This window comes from Lycium ferocissimum, chromosome 2 (genome assembly GCF_029784015.1).
Source record: "Lycium ferocissimum isolate CSIRO_LF1 chromosome 2, AGI_CSIRO_Lferr_CH_V1, whole genome shotgun sequence".
NCBI lineage: Eukaryota > Viridiplantae > Streptophyta > Magnoliopsida > Solanales > Solanaceae > Lycium > Lycium ferocissimum.
In genome coordinates this window covers 55,765,605-55,787,325 of record NC_081343.1, presented here as the reverse complement: position 1 = coordinate 55,787,325, position 21,721 = coordinate 55,765,605, and the positions used below count along the sequence as shown (strand labels likewise).

At 33.1% G+C, this 21,721-nt stretch overlaps 1 protein-coding gene and 1 long non-coding RNA gene across 2 annotated transcripts; one reads left to right on the top strand and one right to left on the bottom strand.

The window, feature by feature from the left end:
- Positions 1–2,869: 2,869 nt before the first annotated feature.
- On the bottom strand, positions 2,870–11,069 carry LOC132047771 (uncharacterized; the record flags this gene model as incomplete). Its single annotated transcript, XM_059438767.1, has 2 exons — positions 2,870–3,164; positions 10,900–11,069. Coding segments are annotated over 2 exons (324 nt in total), but the record flags the coding sequence as incomplete, so codon positions are not given.
- Positions 9,034–10,437, top strand: LOC132045852 (uncharacterized). The gene is made up of 2 exons (XR_009412543.1): positions 9,034–9,177; positions 9,252–10,437. It is a non-coding gene; the product is annotated as an uncharacterized LOC132045852 (long non-coding RNA).
- Positions 11,070–21,721: the final 10,652 nt, after the last annotated feature.

Sequence of the window (21,721 nt, the reverse complement as noted above, 5' to 3'; positions counted from 1 at the left end):
ACAGAGCAAAAACTATACGAAATAGAAGCTATAATTTTCCGTAAAATGTGCCCCATGACTAAATTTTTAACATTTCCATAGTAGTTAGTAGCATGTTAAAATCAACTTCAAATAAGAGATTTGGCAACAACTAAAAGGTGGAATTCTAATGTGGATAACTTTTTTAACAGGCCTTTAAAAAAAATTAAGCAAATTAAATTTCACCAGATACCACTTTAACGTGTATGCTCTTTTTTAAAGAAAATAAATCATGTGTCGGTCATATTCCATCCCAACATAAGTAAACAAATTTACAAAGAAAAAATATTAAAGAAGAAAAAAAAACAAAGAAATAGCCAAAAATGGTAACAGAGTTCTCAAAAGGCTACAAGTGGAGAGCTACACAGGAAATGAAAAAAAATTCACGTGGCCACAAAAGTAATACAGCAAAGTAAAGAGTTGCACCGGGTGAAATCAAAGTTCATGTCAGGGTCCACACGTTCAGTAAACTAAGGAGAGGTTCTACAGAACGAATATCAAATTATAACTGCAATGGTTGATTCAGAATTTTTTGACCGTGTGTTTAGCTTGTCCCCTATGATGAAGTCTCGAAGGAAGAGGTCTATCAATCCTAAGAGAATCAACTTTGCTTGCAATAAGTCTAGAACCATTAAGTCTTGCTTTGATTTTGTCTCCACTTGTCACATCCAAAAGAAAAAGATCTAAAAATACCAAAGATCAATTGCTATTCCAGATTCCCTCTGCCTTAAGTCAGAAATAAGTGCAATGAGATTGAATCTTTTATAGATGAGACAACTTGCAATAAAATTCAAGAATGCTCGCAACATGAAGATCTATGGCCTGGAACCGATAAATCAGCAGTAATGAAATTTAAGAATGCCCTAATATGAAGAACTATGGCCTAGAATAGATAAATCAGCTTGCAAATGAAATTCAAGAATGTCCACATGAAGATCTGTGGCCTAAAACAGGAATAATCTATTTGAGGCCTGCTTTTATCCTTTTTGCACTTAGCATAATACATGTACTGTATAACCTTGAGTACAATTTCGCAGGTTCAGTGGACTTGGAATCCTTGATTTCATCACTGTTCAGAGATTAGAGAATATAAGAATTCGTGGTAAGAGAATAATCATCAGTAAGAAGAAAAGTAGTAACAAAGCTGGCCAGCTTGTCTCGTGGAATCCTTTTGGTCCAATAATTGTTAAAGAAGGGAAGGCACAAACCCTTGAGACAAAAACTGTCCAAGGTTAGATATTGATGCAGAGTGATTGCGAGTGTGGAAATTACTCAATAAAAAAAGAAGATGAAATTGATGAAGACCTGTATAAAGAGAAGAAATTATGTTGGAAGCTAGCAGCAAAGAAAAATATTTTAAGGGCGGGCGGCGTCATTCATTGCCTGTATGCGTATTGTCTTAGGTACACCTTAAACGTTTCTGCCTTACAAGTAATTCAATGCTTCAATTCTTTCGCTAAAGGGTGTCACAACTAACTATGAGCACACTTATATGCTACATATAAAATTTTAATCTTTATCCGTCTCCTTTTACCATGAGGAAGAAGTAGCAAGGAACCATGTACAATAAAAATACGAGGAAATATAAAGAGAAATTATCACTCTTAACAAAAATGTTTAGAAAATCTCAAGAAAATGAGTTTATATATTTAGTTGGAACGTGCTTCTTGCAAACTGTCTAGAAATGCATTGTTAAGACTAGTTAATTGTGTAATCTAATTGGTATGACAAGTTAATTGCGTAATCCAGTGTACTTGATAATTTTTTGATATTTTAGAAATTCAATACTGAGATTAAGTGTTCTCTTTATTTAGACTTCCGATATATTCGATGAATATATACCTGAAGTACCCATAAAATTTATAATTTTAAATGAATTTAAATTTTTGGCACTATCGGTGTTCAAAGTTTTTATACTATCAGGTGAAATTACCTACCTGTTACCCATTCTTTCCAACTTATTTTTTCACCTTTCCTAAATGTACTGGCTTTCCCCTCCAAACCATGCTTCCATTTTTTATTTCATTGACTTTCTTTCCAATCTATGCGGTATACATTAATAATGAACCCTCAAAGCAAAAGAAACTCGTAAAGGTTAGCCATGGCTGAAGCGTGCAAGAATCACTTTTGGCAAAATGCACAATGTCTAAGGGATTGATGAATTACTTCAATAATAATGACGATCTTGTTGAGATAAAAATCATGGAACTTAAGGTCCCGTTTGGCCATAAGAATTATACATTTTTTTCAAAACTTAGTGTTTGGCCATGAAAATTCCAAATACAAGAAGTTGTAATTGAAATTTGAAAAATAAGAAAAACTACAAATTTTTCACTTTTTTCACAACCAAAACAAGTACATTTCAACAAAAAATACAATTTTAAAAACTATGATCAAACACAACTCGAACTCCAAAGTTCCAAAAAAAAGTGAATTTTATTTTTATTTTTATGGCCAAATGCCTACTTAAACTTTTAATTTAACACTAAAAAGGGATACAAATTTTAGCTGCGCCAGAAAAAGAAATACAAATTTGATTAGCGCACTAATAGCACTATACTTATTTTTAGTATTTTTTTTTCCTAAATTTTAATCACGAAAGTTACCTTTATTGTCTTTTAATTTACATGATTGGTGTCGAGAATTATATGCACTGATACTCCTTTATTGTCTTTTAATTTACATGATTGGTGTCGAGAATTATATGCACTGATACTGCACAGAATTTACACTCGTTTTAAGTACAGTATTAAGAACATCATGATTTCACTGTTGCACATGCATCTAAAACAACATGTTATTTGGATAAATTAGAAAGTTTAAACTTTAAAAGCTTTAAAATATAAAAAGATATTAAAAATTGTACTCCATAAATAAAGTTAAAAATCAAAGGAAGCTCAGCCCTATGGAAGATGATTGAAAATGAACTTCCAAAACTATACAGGACAGAGCTAACATGTACAGAACAAAAGAAAGAGTAAGCTCATCAAGCTCAAGATCCTAAATCTACCAAAACTGATAGTCTCTCTCTTGACTCAATCTCTATCGGCGATTGTTGGAGAAAATAGAAGAGAAAGAGTGGGCTAAACCCAAAACTATGGTTGCCTTTACTTGCCCTCTTTTTGGAATTGGTCTCCCATATTCCTCCCTTCTTGACATGTTTGTTCCGTTCATCCTCTCTTTTCTTGCTCCGGCCATCTTTCTATTTCTCCGATGTAATTTTACTGGTAGTGATGTACTGACTATTGGTTCGCTGACTGTTGCTTCACAGCTTGGGTTTGCTCTGCTTTGCTGGTTTGAAGGATGTGAATGGCCATGTACTATATATATACTCGAATGGTTAATAATGGCCCTGGAATTTAGTAAATTTACATTATGTGCCATTCATTATCTCAATTATTAAAGCTTATCAAGTACTGTTGACGTTTTGTTGACGATATTGACCTTGTCGCCATGTAGATGTAGTGTTCACAAACTTTTTTCAATCACCATATATGAGTAAGTTGCAATATATTATTGGGTCAGTAATCAGTCCACTTTCTTTCTTTTAATCTATTAAGGGAAATGAAAAAGAAAAAAAAAGAGTAGGGGTATTTCCGTCTTTAAAGCTAAATTTTTTAATTGCAAGCCGTATAGTGGAGACTGGAGAGTACAGTAGCACGTAGCCAATTATGCATAAAGTTTTTTTTTTTGTGTGCAAATTATGCATAAAGTTTTATGTTAAGTGGAAGCAAAAGAAAAGACGCCACTAAAGCTATCAGAAAGCAATTTTTATAAATCATGTTGCATAAAAATCACGTGGGGATTGATATTATTGGCTCAAGATCCACTCAGCAAAAGCATCCATTATTGGTAAAAAGAATTAATTTGGGCCCCGATGGCTTTCTATCATTGTCTTTTCTTTATTGTCAAAAAACCAACACTATAGAGTCGTGCATTGAACAAAGACTCATGTTTCTTTTACTCACAGTAAATGTTCCTCGTACTCGTGTCACATGCAATGTCAATATGACTATCAATTTAGTTTTTTTTTTTTTTTTTTTTTTTTTTAATGTGAAATGCCTTAAGGTCTCAATCTTTCTTTTGAAATAATGTATCTGCATTAAAAGTGAGACCTACAGATGACATTTAGGATTGTTAATTTTTACTGATCTAATATTGCCACAAACTATACCCCATTCGACTTCCTACTTACTAAGTAATTGATTCAAATCTAGATATATGAAACTATAGTAATATGATATTCTGGCTTAAAAGAGGCCTTTCTTCTAAATTTACTATTTTCTGCATTGCATTTAATATCGCATTCTCAGTTATTTTCTTCTTATTTTACAGGCACGCGTTGTTACTTAACTAATAAAGATTTTGGGCTAATTATAACTGGTTATTGTCTTAGTTGCATAAAGTAAGCTTAAGTAGAAGCAGAAATGGTGGCACATGATAGAGTGCCAGCAAATGACAAAGTTAGAAATTTCGTTAATGATATTCAAAAGTTAGAAATTTCGTTAATGATATTCAAAATTTAATACATTTAATATATTAAAAATAATAAGTAATCTATAGGCATTCTCCAATTTTTCATGTGAAGAATGGTCAGGTGATCACCTGTAGGTTTTTTTTTTAATGTGGGGTTCAATCTTTTCTCGTCTTTTCCCCCTCTTTTGACGGGTATGAGTCAAACCTACTACTATCAAAATATTTTCTATTTAACTTTAAAAATGCATATATACATTTTTTTCAATTCAACCAAATACTCCACTGTCCAAATGTTAACCTACATAAAAATTAGAGCATTAGCTTGACTAGATCTTGACTTGTATTTTCATTTGAAAAAGTTGCGTTCACACCTGCACCATTCCTATTATTTAATGAAGCAAACAAGGCGTTTCATCTAATATATATGTCAAACTTTTTCACGGATGGCTTTTCCACGTTCAAGCGTCAAACTTGACCTCCTCATGTCTGCTTCTTTTTATTTTTTATTCTATAATTATCACGAAAGATGATACTTAAAGAACTTAGCCGTAAGGGCACGGTTAAGTCCTTTAACGCAGTAAAATACTGCGTTAAAGGACATCCCTTCTCTCCTTTAGGAACCCAACATAAACCATCGGGTTCCACCACTAGTCCCCCACTTTCCCTTAAAAAAAAAAAAAAAAAATCAAAACCGCCATTGAAGGAGAAAAACCAAGCCGGCCCACTTCCAAAAACATCATTTTCTATTCAAATTTCGTTTGGAAAGTTTAGATTCTTGGTATATGCAAGTCAAGGAGCAAGATTCTAAGGTCGAATTTTGAAAAAAAGCGACGTACAACTCTATTAAAACAACCCTACAAGATGTTTCGATCAAGGTATTTTACTATAAACTTTTTTATTATTTTGTTAAATACATTATAATCCTAAGCATATTTAACGTTTCATAGTTTTGAATTTCGAAAAAACATTTTTTTTTGGCTGTTGGGCAGTAGCCGTTTTGCTACTATTTTAAGAACCAGATCATCCTAAGATTCTGAGCGTACCAGCGGGACTAGATCCCAAGAAGAAGCACGTTATGCTGAAGGGCACAAGGACGAGGGATGATCATGGCTTAGAGCGCCCTCTTATTAAGAGGAAAAAGAGGGGATAGAGACGATGGCGAGGGCGGTGGGTATGGTATGAGCCTTAGGCCTAAGAATAGTCTCAGGCATACCACATGTGGGACCCATCCACGATAGTGTATATACAATTAAGATGTACAGTTTAAGTAAATATTACATATTTTTTGCGTATCTATTTATATTTATAAATATTATCTTAATCTTTCTTATCGTTGATAGAGTGACATCCTAAATTGATAATAAAAAAAATCATGACATATTCGAAATAAAGTTACGCATTAATTTAAAAATAACACGAAACCCTAAAACATAAATAACTTAAAGCTAATGACAACAAGTCTTAAAACAAAAACTTAATTCGAGCACTTTTTAACCACTCAAACGACAATCCGAAGTTTTGTGTATCCTTGATGTATTGAGCTTACCTTATTAAAAAATAAGTTGGCTTTTATATTAAATATTGAAGTTCCGCAATCTCAAAGCATGATTAATCTATGGCTAAAGTACGTAAAAAAGTGTGAAAATGTAAAAGAAAGAGAGTTTAACCAAAAAAAAAAAAAAAAAAAAAAAAAAGGTGATTTGATTGTATTTTGAGTCATGACAGATGATCGACTAAGTCACTATGCACTAAATCGAGTGATCAATATAGTGATTTGATGTTAACTACTTAATTCACCCATATTTAGTGATGAACAAAGGAAATCAATGATATTTAGTGATCAATATATGTATTTAATCAATTTGATGGTATTTTGAGTCGGGACAGATGATCAACTAAGTCATTATGCACTAAATTGATTGATCATTAGAGCGATTTTTGATTCACCCATATTTAGTCATAAACAAAGGAAATCAATGATATTTAGTGATCAATATATATATACTTAATCAATTTGATGGTGTTTTGAGTAAAAAAACAGATGATCAACTTAGTTACTATGCACTAAATCGAGTTATCATTAGAGTGATTTCATGTGAACTATTTGATTCACCCATATTTAGTGATAAACAAAGAAAATCAATGATATTTAGTGATCAATATATATACTTAGTCAATTTGATGGTATTTAGAGTCAGGACAGGTGATCAACAAAGTTATTATACACTAAATCGGGAGATCACTAGAGTGATTTAATGTGAACTACTAGATTCACCCATATTTAGTGATAAACAAAGAAAATCAATAATATTTACTTATCAATATATATACTTAATTAATTTGATGGTATTTTGAGCCAGGACATTGCTGATATTTAGTAATCAATAGAGTGAATATTTTACAACAACTAAGCACATTTTTGCAACAGATGAGCTATCTGTTGTAACAAATGAGTAACTTGTTGCAACATTTGAGTCATCTATTACAACATATTAGTAACTTATTGCAAAAGCTTCAGCAACTGTTTGATTTGTTGCAACAGCTGAGCCATTTGTTGCAACAGATTACTCAGCTGTTGCAATAATTTACTCAGTTGTTTGATTTTTACCTACAAGATCAGAAATCTGTTGCAACAGATTACTCAGCTGTTGTAACCATTTACTCAAAGCAACTTTTTGATTATTTCCAACAGTTGTTTGATCTGTTGCAACATCTGCAACAACTGTTTGATTATTACCAACAGATTTGAAATCTGTTGCAACAAATTTGGAACTTGTTGCAACAAATTTGGAACTTGTTGCAACAGATTTGTAACTTGTTTGAAAATGCGAGGAAGCTGCAACGGGTGAACAACCTCAACAACTTTTTGATTTTTTCCAACATGCGAGGAATCTGTTGCAACAACTTCCTTAATTATTGCAATGACTTTATGACTTGTTTGAAACTACTGAACATAATTTGAACAACTGAAATACATACTGAACATATAATATAATGATACTGAACACACACACACACACACACATATATATATATATAACAAAAATTGCATAATGTTCATCATCCACCATAATCTACCAAGAACATAAAATACAAACTTATAAATAATTGCTCGTCAGCCCCCCTTAGGGCTCCAAAAGTACAAATTAACAGTTGTGATATGTTCAATAACTAACTAGTTGTTGCAACATATTTATTACTTGTTGGAAACTTTTCAGCAATTTATTAACAACAGAACATACATTTGTGATTTGAACTAGATCAACATATCATTTAGGTGAGGTGTTGCAACTGATCACTTAATTGTTGGTGACAGTTTCGGTTGTCTCTGTTTCAACCAACAGATATATGTCCAAAAACTAATGTAGTTGTTGTAACAAGAAGTCTACTTGTTGTGACAAGTCAGTGAGTTGTTGGAAAGAGTAGAAGCTATCCAACAGCTTTCACAGTTGTTGCAACAAGTAAGCTAAATTATTTATACACATTTTAACAGTTGTTGCAACAAATCAGTACAGAAGTTACAACAATTGCATAAATTGTTGCAAGTGTTGCAAAAATTACAACAGCTGTTGCAATAAATTCAGAAGCTCTTATACAAAATCTTTAGCACTTGTTGCAACAATCAGAATCGCTATTTCCGTAAAATTGTTGGAAAATCAAGAAGTATACCCAGATGAATAATTGAAATAAAACAATATTGTTTTACTTACCAAATGAGCGGAAATAACCCATGAAGTAATGCCCAGTACTACACAAATGAAATTCGGTCTAAAAATTACGTAAATTTGGTGAGTTTTTTTTTTCTTGAGCAACTTTTTTCTAAATAAAAGAAGAAAGCAATAGCAGCAAAAGAGGCTGAGGAGGAGGAAGAGGGGGAGGGGGGGGGTGGCAGGGTGGAGTAAGAAACAAAAAAAAAAAATTCAAACTTCTTTTCAAGATTCTTTTTTTGGGGTGGGTGGTGCAAAAAATCAAAAACAAAATTAAAACCAAAATTAATTTTTTTTTTTTTTTAGGGTGGAGGTGATGGAGTATTGGGTCACGAGGGGTGGAGGGGAGGAGGGTGAGGAGGAGAGGAGGGGGGGGGGGGGGTGGCGAAAAAAAAAAAAAATCTTTTTTTTTGGGGGGGGGGGGAGGGGGCACGGAGAGGGGGGTGAGGGGTGGGAGGAGGAGGGGGGGAGGGACTGCAAAATAATAAAAAAATAAAAATTTAGGGGAGGGGCTGAGGGTGCGGTTAGGGGTGGGAGGAAGGGGGGGCTGGTGTAAAAACAAAAAAAAATATCAAAACTTAAAAAAAAAAAAAAAATTGGGGGGGGGGGGGGGGGGGGGTGGGAGGAGGAGGAGGAGTGGCTGGTGGGTGTTTTGGGATTAAGTTGGGATTTCTTTGTATTTTGCAAAAGTTTAACAAGTTTTAAAAATTACATTTCAGACCCTCATTAACTTAATCAGATTTTTAATTGGGCTTTGACTTGGGCTGATCAAATGTGTCGCCTGTAGTAATTACAAGACTTTTTATTCACCTATAGTTAAAAAAAATTTGTAACTATCATACTTTGTCATGTTTATAGAGTATCAAATTACTTACGTCCCTTTGATATTTGCTAATTTTCATACCAAATTTGCTTTCTCATAAATAATTTTTTCTTTAAATTATCCCAAAACACCTTCCGGCTCTTACATTTTGAGGTAACTTAAGGCCATGATGCAATATGAGATTATGGTTATATTTCCATGTCTTCAGCTTAGTCGTGTATTTACAGGTGGAAGGAGCTTGAGATTGGGAAGTTGGGCATGGAATATGGTCTTTTGCGGCTTCCTTCTTTGCCTGATGTGAAGCATCATTCTCTTTCTACAAAGGGATTTGCTGCTGTTGAAGAAATCAACCTAGACGAGATCAAGTTTAATTAAGTTTATTCATTATTCAGCCTGCAAACAATCATGTTAGAATCATACAGATTAGGGAGTTTCAGTATGTCTTGTCAGTATCATTATATTTTTATCGGAGCAGTTTCAATGTGTGACTAAAGTACTGCTCACTAAATGTTTTGATCTGTTGTGAAGTCTTGATCTTGGATATTTAGCCGTTATCTTTTCCACTCAGGGACATGTCCCGGGAGAAGCAAAGAAAGAAGAATTTGCAAGCGAAAAAGGCTGCAATGGCACAACAAGAAGAACAGAAGACACCGAGACTTAAAAAAGAAGCAAATTCTACAGCAACTGCCACGAGAAAGAAAACTGCCAATCAGAGACGTGCTACCCAGTTAGTTGAACATGAAGATGAGATTACAAGGGAGTACCGCCTATTGAAGAAGCTAAAAAGGGAGCTCTCGATGAGAACGAATTTGCAAAATTGACTGGCACCGAAGACTTGCTTTCTGACACATGATTACATCGAGGCACAAATTCTGTTGGTCAAATACATTCATACGGGGTGGTTGCAGTTGCAGATGTTATACCAGTTACCTAGCAAGAAAGATAAGTATCGCCCAGAAACTGAAGTTGATCAAGCAATAATTTTGGATAACGAGCACAATCATTCATCAGTTGCCTATGTCCCACCTTACATTGGATTGCAGATCCATGGATGAGCGACCAAATTTTGTGCTATCTGATCTTTTCTTTTGAATTTATTTATCTTTCTCACCACCTCTTTTTATGATTCTAACCACCAGTGGCTGGGTCTCTTGTTCTGATGTGTAATTCTACTTCATATATCATGATAAATATGAGATTTATAATATTCTTTTTCGTTTTTCTGCTAAGTAGTACTTAGTATTTATTAATTTGATTATTATTGTGATTTTTCATTGAAAAGTTTATTTTTTCTCATATTTGATTAATCTTGCATTACATTCACAATTAAAGCTTGTGTACAGTTTCCTTCAACCCCAGAGACAAGTTTGAAGAATGTACAGAAACTTGACATACTTAAATACTTATCCAAAAGACAAAAAATATACTTAATTTTTTTTTTTAACACCAAAACCATGTCCTTCAACAACTTTTATAAAGAAATATTTCAGTGGAAGCTCAAACTGACATTTAATCTCTTAGGCATCTTCAGTTAAATAAAAAATAGTGCATAAATCAGCGAGAAGTCGAAAATCAAGAATGTTTTAGCTGAGGGAAAAGGATTGAAAATTAAGTTCCAAAACTATACAATGGGAGCCGGAATTAGCAAAATCACCAGCCATGTACGTACAAAATACAAGAAACACCAAGCTCAAGATCCTAAAGAAGGACAATAATAGCCTCCAACACTCACTAAATCTACCAAAACTGGGTACTGTCTCTTCACCGAATCTCTATCGGCGATTGTTGGAAAAAATAGAAGACAAAGAATGAGCTAATCCCAAAACTATGGTGACCTTTACTTGCCCTCTTTTTGGAATAGGTCTCCCATATTCTTCCCTTCTTGACATGTTTGTTCCGTTCATAATCATCATCTCTTTTCTTGCTCCGGCCATTTTTGTAATTGTCTGATGTGCTTTTAGTAGTACAAGATTCCTGTGGTAGCTAGGCACTCTGTTTCTGCTCTGCTTTGCTTTGCTTTGCTTGTTGGAAGTGAAATGAATGGGGCGGGGTATAAATAGTTAAGCAGCTGGTAATGGCCCCTGATTTTGGTGAATTTTACGTGTTATGCCATTGTTTAATTTTATCTCAATTATTTGAGCTAATATTTATGAAATACTGTGTACATTTTGGATGACGATATTGAACCTTGTTGTGTTTACATTATTCTTTTTATTTAAAATTATAATATACTACTCCACTACTTGTTTTTTCCTAAAGCCAAAAGAAAAGAATTTTGTTGGTACAATGGAATTTCTTTTATGTCATAGGATATGTTTGATATAGGAGAAAACATGGGTTCAATTATTTTGCTCAAATAAAAACTTGAATATAGTGTTTTGTAGTTAACAAGTCTTATTTAAAAGTGTTTTCTTTTTTTCTCAAAATAAGAACACGTTTTATGTTTATTAAAATTCGGAAAGCTTAGAGAGAATCCATATAAGTTTAGAATGTATCTATCGTCTCAACCTATTTGTCGTGATACTCTCTTTTACACACCCCTTAAGAAATTAATTAGGAGGACTTATCGATTTTACCCTCATTTATGTCTTAAGAAATAATTTCTTCATTAAATAATCTCTTCATTAACATTCTTAAAGAATAACTACTACTAAGGATAAAATGAATAAAAATAATTAATTTTGTATTGAACTTTTAAAATTATAAATAATTTGAGACAACTATTTTTAGTAATTATGACAAAGAAATAATCTCTTCATTAAACATTCTTAAGGAATAATTACTACCAAGGATAAAATGAATAAAAATAATAAATTTTGTGTTGAACTTTTAAAATTATAAATAATTTGAGACAACTATTTTTAATAATTATGACAGATAATTTGAGATGAAGAAGTAGTGGTCTGAAAGCAGATTATTCAGTGCAGAATCTATCTCTCTTTTATGAAAGATAATTCTATAGATTAAAAATCAAATATGTACTGATCATGTATTATTGCATAATTCACATTCTTTTTATTTAAAATGTTCATCTGCCTCAAATAATTATTTGTTTTACATATTCTTATTCTTCGTGAATGGAATAGATTACCAAACATAAAAACAATAGCATAATGAAATGCTTAAACAAATGGTGAAATTATACTTCAATTGCTAGGACACGTCAGTTCAAGCGATAAATAATCAGTAAGTGTGACACGCTATGTGTTCCTTTCCCTTTCTTTATTTCTTTTATTTTCTTCTTCTTTGTCTTTTATTCCAATATATAAGGGAAAAAAATAAAGGAGATAAGTTCTGTGTTTAAAAGGATAATATTTTAAACTAACCTGATATTTTTAATTGCAAGTTGATAATGGTGGGCTCACTGCCAGTTAAGCATAAAATATGTCTGGTAGAAGCAAAATAAAAAAATGTCACTAAAGTTATTTGAAAGCAATATTTTAATAGTCGTGTTGAATAAAGATCACGTGGGAATTTTAATATTATTGGTACCAATACCGTTTAGCAAAAGTCATCATTAGAAAGGAAAATTGGGACCCGATGGCTTTCGTCATTTTCTATTATTTTCACGACGACCCAAATCATGGACTCGTGCATTATTAACACTCGCTTTACTTTTAATTAGGCTGATTAATGTGTTCCACGTATCTGATGCTGCAATAATGACTATCAATTTTTATATTTCGTCCATTAAGTAACTAGTGAATATGTTCACGCTTCGCGCGGTCATAAAAATTTCGTTGAAATTTACAATTTACTTCATCTAATATGAAATGAAAGCAACATAAACCATCAATCATCATGAGCATGAACATAAGATTAAAAGTGCGTGAAGCAGAACTAATAACAACAATTTGTAATGTGGAGACCCTGCTTTTTATTGCTCATACAACAACCTTAGATATGACCTATTGATGAGAAATTGTAATAACAAGAGCAACAAGAAGAATGGACTCGTTGATAAGATTATTTCGGAAATGCTCACTTTCTTTTTTATGGAGAGTAAATAGCTCGTGAATAATCCTTTTTTTGGTGAATCTTTCCTAGTATAGCCATAGTCGCAAGTGCCCCTATTTTCAATAATAAACGCATTTTAATCACATTGGTAACACATACCGCATCAAAGAATGGTAGTAACATATTAAAATTTTTATTATAATGAAAATTATATATTTTCAGCACATATCAAAGTATTATTACTTAGTGCAGGAAAACTTCAAGTTTCTAATACAAGAAATTATAGTTTTTTTTTTAACAATGATTTATGAATTTTTTTAACATAAGTAGAGTGAAAGAATGGGAAATCGAGAAGAAAAAAAAACTACCAAAATAATAGTTCGAAAGGGGAAAACAATTTGGTCTAAGGGTAATCGTTATCACTAACAAGATGTACCTCAAGTTAAAATATTAAATTCTTGTTAAATAATAATTGTATAAAACTAATAAAAATACTTCATCTCTCACCATTTAAGGATTCTACTTTTTTTTTTTCATACCCAACAGGCCGAGATCTTGCGGCAAAATAAATTGTACACAATATAAAATGAAAGGAAAACAAAAAAAACAATTAAAATACCAAATTGTATGTTTAAATAGAATAACTAATTCATCTGGTGTAAACATATGGTCCAATTCTCAAACTGCATATGAATAAAGCTCTTCATTTTGTATTAACTTGAGAACCTTATAAATTTCAATACCTAAAATCATAAAAAAGGTAAAAGAATTATAACTACAAAATAACGAAAGTGAGTGTCCAAAAATGTTTGAAATTGACTATAAAATACCGATCTCGATCATTATCGTAGAGAATAAAGAAGCGCGTACTAAAAAATGCTTAAATTCGACTATAGAACCTAATGATAAAACAATCCCTCGAGCATCCCAAAAAACGTAGACCTCTCGTTACCTTCTCCAAATCATAATTGCAATACCTAAAAACCAAAATAATTTGAAAGCAAGAACATATCAATAAAGGTCTACTAAGAAATGAAAAAAAGAACTGACTATTTAAAATAATACCATACAATGATCACAAAAATATTCTCAAAGTTCCAGCAAAAAAGGGGGGAAAACGGAGAATTTACCTCATCATTGCTTTCATGGAAAAGAAAAAATAATGAGTAACAAAAATTCGTGAACAATACGTAGATAAACAGGAATAGATGCATGAAAGGATCCCTACCCAAAAAAAAAAAAAAAAAGGATAAAGGAACTGGAGATTGTCAAGCACACGGGAAAATAACATGAACTTGATAAAGAAGTTTTTGCCCAAAAATGGAGAGCGTAAAGCAACTGTTATAGCATAAGAGGATACCAGTTATCAAATTAAATGAATACCACATTCATCCACATTGAATGGGATACCACGTTCATCCACATTGAATGGATACCATAATCATCCACGTCCATGAGTAAGTTGGCAGATGACTTTTTAGGTTTCTAACATCATACAAATTAATGTGTTGTTCTTAATTTGTTCTTAAATGCCTTTTCCATTTAATTGAGCAATGAATGTGTACAATTATAGAATTATTGATAGAGTGACTTTAATTTTCAGCAAATATTTTGATGGAAATATAAGAGAAAAAATGTCAAAAAATTGACAAAAAAGATAAATAGCAATGGTGGCCATAGAGAGGTGCCACATCACCTTGTCTATGCTTAGCTTTATATTATATATAGATTGTTCCTTTAGGGTCTCCATCATTCTTCATCTTTTAATTAAATATATCGAAAATGACATGGTTTTTAATTTATAGACGATGTTTAGGATTGATTGTTACTCTCTCTGTCCCATTTTAACTCTAGTTTTAGCTCAAATAAATTCTTTCAAAGAAATTGTCCCCGTAGAAATTCAAGAAGTATGCATAATATTTAAGATGAAAAATTAGTCTACACTTATTAAATTGGAGTAACTTTATAACTATACCTTAAATTTATTATTTTTTGATGGGCATAAAAAAAGCTAAAATATCAGTCAAAATGGGACGGAGAGAATATTGAATATATCTCGATTCAAGTTGTAGTTACGGTTGGGAAACCGAAGTAAAATCACAGTAATAAAAATATTATTTATTTAGCATAGTAAAATAACAACACTTGAAAAATAAATATTACTACGATAATATATTTAGTAAATATGACTTGAGTCGTGTTAAGCACTGTCCTAAGAAATTATTTCAGCAATGTGAAATATTTTCAGAATTAAATAAGCCCTTCTCTAATTAATTAAAAGATATAGGAATCAGCAAAATTAAAATTTATCAGAAAGTTTTAAAAGAGAAAAAAAAAAAAAAAAGACAACAATAAAAGAATATTTAAACAAAATAAATTAAAATTAAAAATAATTTAGAAGAGAGAGAGCGTTTAGAATAGTACAGGGAGAGGAATGCTTTTTTGGTCCAAAGGAAGTTCCTATTTATAGGCATAAAATTTGATCTTGCACAAGACAAGTGACTTGTCTCTTGAAAATTCATTCAATGCCACCATGAATAACTTTAAGACACATGGTCACTTGGGTGTCAAAAAATTCCATGCAATTTTGTCACATAAAATTTAACTTGCCACTTCTCTTTAAGTGCGCAGAGTCAATATAGACATATTATTACCCATATAAACCTACTTAATGGGATCTCCAATTACATAGGTTGGGTTATCATCACTATTGACAATCATATGGCGCTAATCCCATCTCTTTTGAGGTTTGAAGAATTAATTTTCTTTCCACGAGTTTAGGCAGTGAATCGGGAAAATTCATTTTTGACTTCACATAATCAATAGAAATTATTTCAGCAGCTGCTTAACGACATCATGTCTCAATTTCATGTGTTCTACTCTTGTAATTATAAGATTTATTCTTTGCAGTAGCTATTGCTGTTTGAAAATAACCATGCATAAACACAAAAGGCAACTCATCCTTTATTAAAAGGTTATTCACTAAGAAATTTCGTAGTCACTCAGTCTCAGAACCAGCTAACTCCAGAGCTACAAACTCTGACTCCATAGTTGATCTAGCAATGATCGTCTGCTTAACTAATTTCCACGATATTTCACCCCCACCAAGGGTGAACACATAGCCACTAGTGGATTTTGTCTCATCTAAATCAGAGATCCAGCTTGCATCACAATAACTTCCTAAAGTAGAAGGAAATCCACTATACATGATACCTTAATTCATGGTTCCTCACAAATATTTTATTAGTCTAATTAATGCAGATCAGTGCTCTTGATTGGGATTATGAGTATATCTACTCAGTCTACACACAACATAGGCTATGTCAGGCCTTGTAAAATTCATTAAATGTATCAGAATCCCAATAATCTGAGCATATTTAGACTGAGTGACTGGGTCACCATTATTCTTTTTCAATTGAGAATTAGCATCATAAGTAGTGGCCACAGGTGTCACCTCAAAACATTCAAACCTCTTAATAAGTCTCTCCACATAATGTTCTTGTGGTAGTAATATATTATCATCACTCCTTATAACTTTAACTCCCAATATCTTATTTACTTCACCCAAATTTTTCATATCAAAATTAGTAGATAAGAATAATATGATACTTTCCACAATATTTAAGCTTGTACCAAATATGAGCATGTCATCAACATATAAGCATATTTTCACATAATTATTGTCTACCACTTTAGTATAAAAACATTTATCCACCTCAACAGAAGAAAAACCGCCTCTTATTAAGACTCTATCAAATTTCTCTTGCCACTGTTTAAGAGATTGCTTAAGATCAGATAGTGATTTCGTTAATTTACAAACTTTATTTTCTTGTCTAGAAATAATACATCTCTCGAGTTGAACAATATAAATCTCTTCTTCTAAATCACCATTTAAAAAAGCTGTTTTTACATCCATTTGGTGGATAAAAATCTTGTGAATTGATGCTAAGGCAATTAAAATTTGAATAAAGAAAACTCTAGTCACTGGTGCAAATGTATCAACATAATCAATATTTTGCTTTTGAGAAAATCCTTTTGCCACTAAACGAACTTTCTATAGAGCCATCAGGATCAAGCTTCTTTTTGAAAATCCATTTACAACCAATAGGTTTTGCATAAGGAGGCAAATCAGTCAAAACCCATGTATTATTCTTCATGATAGAATCAATTTCAACTTTTATTGCTTCTTTCCAAAATTTAGCATCAGAAGAAGATATAGCTTCAAAATAATCCCACACAGATCAAATTGGTTCGGATATTAGATGTGAGTTTGAGAAGAACTTTTCATTCCCAAGAACTTGAGTTGGCCTTCAATAACCAAAGATAAACAATTTCTTCTCCTTTCTCAACTTGGGTGTATGAGACAAAATTATTTCATTTACACAAATGTGCCTAGTAGCACCAGAGTCTATCACCCAATTTTTCACATTGGTCTCAATATTTATTTCTAAAATGACCGCAATAATTATATCATCAGCTTCAGCCAAATCTATTTTGGCTTAACGGGATTGTCATTTTCTCTTGCATTGAAGTGTATTTTTCATGAAGGTTTTATTATTGGCTTTGGGCTTGTAACCATTTATATTTACATACCTGAATTTCGGCATCTTCATTTGGCTAAATTATGGACATATTAATGCATCTGCAACACCATGAACATCTGGCAAGATAACGGAAACAGGAGCAACCAGAACAACACTAACATCCATATTATCAATAATTTCACGGGTGATACTATTTGCCATAGTTTCCTAGATTGTTGGGAAACCGAAGTAAAATCACAGTAATAAAATATTATTTATTTACCAAAGTAAAATAATAACGCTTGAGAAGTAAATATTACTACGATAATATATTTAGTAAATATGACTTGAGTCGTGTTAGGCACTGTTCTAAAAAACTATTTCAGCAATGTGAAATGTTTCTCTAGGATACAACAAAACCTTCTCTAATTAATTATACATGAATCAACAAAATTTAATCAATAAAATTTAAATATTACCAGCAAGTTTTAAAAGAGAAAATAAAAGATCCAATAAAAGAATATTTAAACATGAAAATTAATTTAGAAGAGAGAGAACGTGTAGAATAGTGGGAGAGGAAAACTTCGAGATGTTTTTTCGGTCCAAAGGAAGTTCCTATTTATAGGCATAAAATTTGATCTTGAAAATTCATTCAATGCCACCATGAATACCTTTAAGACACATGGTCACTTAGGTGTCAAAAAATTCCATGCAATTTGACACATAAAATTTAACTTGCCACTTCTCCACGTAATTTGTCACAAAATCTTTAAAATACAACTGCTGTTACTAATTTGACTCATATTTATACTTCTCTTCTGATTTGATAAGGATTTTGACTATATTAGCATGATATTTTAGCTTCGAAGAGGAAATCTGTCTTTTCAAAGTTAACTGAGATTATTTTTCGCAACACATGTTTGACTCTTTGCTACTCACACTTAAGTCGTGATGTCGAATGCTAATAATAATAAGTGTTAATATCTTATTGTTGCATAAAATAAGCTTAAGTAGATACGGTGCCCACATAATAAAATTAAATTTGTACTACTGCACCATCAAAGGATGTGGTGCGCCTAAATGATAGCCAGCTTTCTCCCTTAATCGTATGCCTCGAGCTTAAATTTCTCCTGAGATATGAAAAAACCGTTAATAGAGAGCGCTTTTCCCCGAATGGAGCCTTACGCGGCGTGAATCCGGATATAATTGGGCTTCAATGCGAATTTATGACTATCGGGTGGGAAAAAAATTGTACTACTGTACTTTATAAATTTTAAATTTAATAGAGTAGTTGTAACTTTGACCGGCTAGTGATATTTTCTGATGTATAACCTTCATGAATTTGGAGCATTCGCTTGACTAGATCCTGACTTGGTAGGGTCTCACACGTATATATGTTTCTTGAAATTTGGAAAAGATGCGTCCACACTTAGGCCATTTATTTTTTTATGTTGTGTTTCCATTAACGATCTATTTTTTTTAACAAGTTGCTTCTTTTTTTTTGTTTGGCATATTGTAAAAGTAAATCAATTTCTTGAGCTCTTTCGTAAGTTACATTGCTCAAATTTGTAAGGACAAGAAACATCATTTCTTTGAACACATCTCTCCCGGTTAGTAAATTTTTTGGATTTTTGTGACCTTTATTCGTCAAAAATCTGCAGATTGGTTTGTCTCCCTCCCAATATATTTCATAGAGACATTATTGATTTTCACCAAATATTTACAATCTTCGAGAACAACCTGAAGACGAAGAGGATGTGCGCATGTGTATAATGTTCTGTGATGTACGAGACGATGACCTTATGCTAAAGCATGGACAAATCAAACATTTTGCTTATCGATTGAGACATTAATTCTATGAGACTTTAGCCCAATGTGATCATCTCGAGGCATTTTAAGCTTTGCTTAAATCTCATAGAGATGATTCAAAACTTTGTATTGTAACTCTAGATTAATCGGTGATTTATAAATCTCTCAACTCTTAATTAAATTTTAACATTATGATCGTTAAGATCAATTAATTGAACAATGATCGTAAATTATGACGAAATGATATAAAAAAAAAAAAAAAACAGAAAGCTGAAGAGGACTAGGACAGGAGATAAGGATTGGAATTGATATGAAATTGATATAGACTTATTTGTAATAATATATATATATAGATATGTGAGTTTTCGCCTAGAATAGATATATCGATATTGGTGATTGAGCTAAATATACATATATATGGCAATATATTGTATTGAGTGGATGAACAAACTAAAATATACTTCAAATCTGGACTAAAACGAGAGGGGGAGAGAGCTTTAATATATTTATTTATTACAATGTTCTAGATCTCAAAAAGTTAACCCCTAAAAGTAGGAAATCGCCTATTTATAGTTTTGTCACGTAGCCTTACATACAATATAAAGCTTTTAGAATAAAGAAACCCTAAAAGGATAAGGTAGGGCCATCGTCCGACACCCATACTGATTGTCAAGACAAAATGAGTAACGATGCTTGACGCGTGGCGCTTCCAGGCCGGTTGCTTGGACCAACCCGCCACGATCGGTTCGGACATGGAGAAATCAGACTAACGGCAACGCTGAGTTTGGTCCGAAAACATCGGACCAACAGATTTACTTCTCTTTTCTCGGATCAGCCACATCTTGTGCAATCCCCGATCGAAGAAAGGACCAATCATACTCGTGCTCATTTGGTCCTACCCCGCCCCTGCCTCACCCCATTGCATATATATTCGGTTTTTGTGTACATACGTATAGTCCTCACACTTTCCGACCGTAGTTTTACCTGAGTAACGGAAGTGGATAAGTCACAAAAACTCGTGGTTTCATAAGCTCGTTTATCTTTTAATTTTGGCGGGACCCGCTTATGTCACATTCCTCCGACACGCCCACGTGTCTTGTCCCGAATGGCCGACCTCGGGAATCGCCGTAACGCACGTCGCCTCATATCAGGCCTCATTAATTGTGGGACACGTGGCGCCCCCCGATTGGCCGCCTTCTGTAACCGCTACAATTCCCACACCTATATAAGACCCTTAACCCTTTCACTTTTTTACTTTCACTTCTTCACTTCATTTATTCATTTCTTGCTCCTGATCGTTTTCATCTCTTAATTTCTTGCTTGTTTGATCGTGAGAAGCCAACTTTGCCAACTTCTCCATTTGCCATTCTTTGATCGAAAGTGCTCCTTTATTACCTCTTTCACTCGTCATTTTACATTCTTCAACTGCTTTTTCAATCTTTCTTATATTTCCTTCAATCGTTTCTGTTTCCTACTTCAAATTCACAAATCTTCTTTTTCACATCTTCCAAATAACCGCCAACACCGAAACTACCTCCCAAAGATGTTCCCCTCTTTTTAGGAGCCGAGCCAACCTCACAACCCAAGGAAAAACCTTCGTCGAACCGACCGTCTTCGACACGGCCGTCCAAACCCAACTACAACAAAGAATTTGACGTCGAGAAGCCATCCCCGGGCCGCGGATGTGGTTTCGACGTAAGGCGATATCCTTCGTCTATTACGGAGGATAAACTTGACCAGGTCCGGGCCGACTGCAGATGTGATAACCGTCCGGTGCAGGTGTTCGGCCCCTGGCCCGATGAGTCGATCACCGATCATAGGGAAGGTTTCTTGTATGTTTACACCTATCCATTTACGCTCAAACTCGACCCTACAATTGACCCGGTTATCTTGGAGATGTGCCAGACGTATAATTCATCTTGTTTACACTCAAGTTCTTCTTTAGGTACTTAAATGACACAAACCGCTATGAGCAACCCAGCATATGAATTTCGCTAATATACCTCGTTATTAACGTCATTGAATTATGAAATTCTGCAGAAGTATTAGATTAACTGTCAGCCTTAGTGTTGTCTGAAATTACTCTGTTGCTCTTTTTCTTTCATGTGATAAAGTAATATAGCATGATTTTGTATCTTATAGCATGCACAAGATTTCCTTTCAGGACACAAGGAACAAAATGCAGAAGACGAGTGGCAAATACGACGATTAACTGCCTTCGAATTACAATGTCTTGATTCTGATAGTATTTTTTTAAATAACCGAGAAATTCTCGCGAGTCATCCAATACAAGTTTCAAACTCTATGTATAATGGACCTAAATATTTTCCCTTCTCCGCTTTAAAACGGGCCTATCCGGGGAAACCCAAAAAGGGGGCGTTTGGCAAAGATTGGAACTTTCTAGGTTT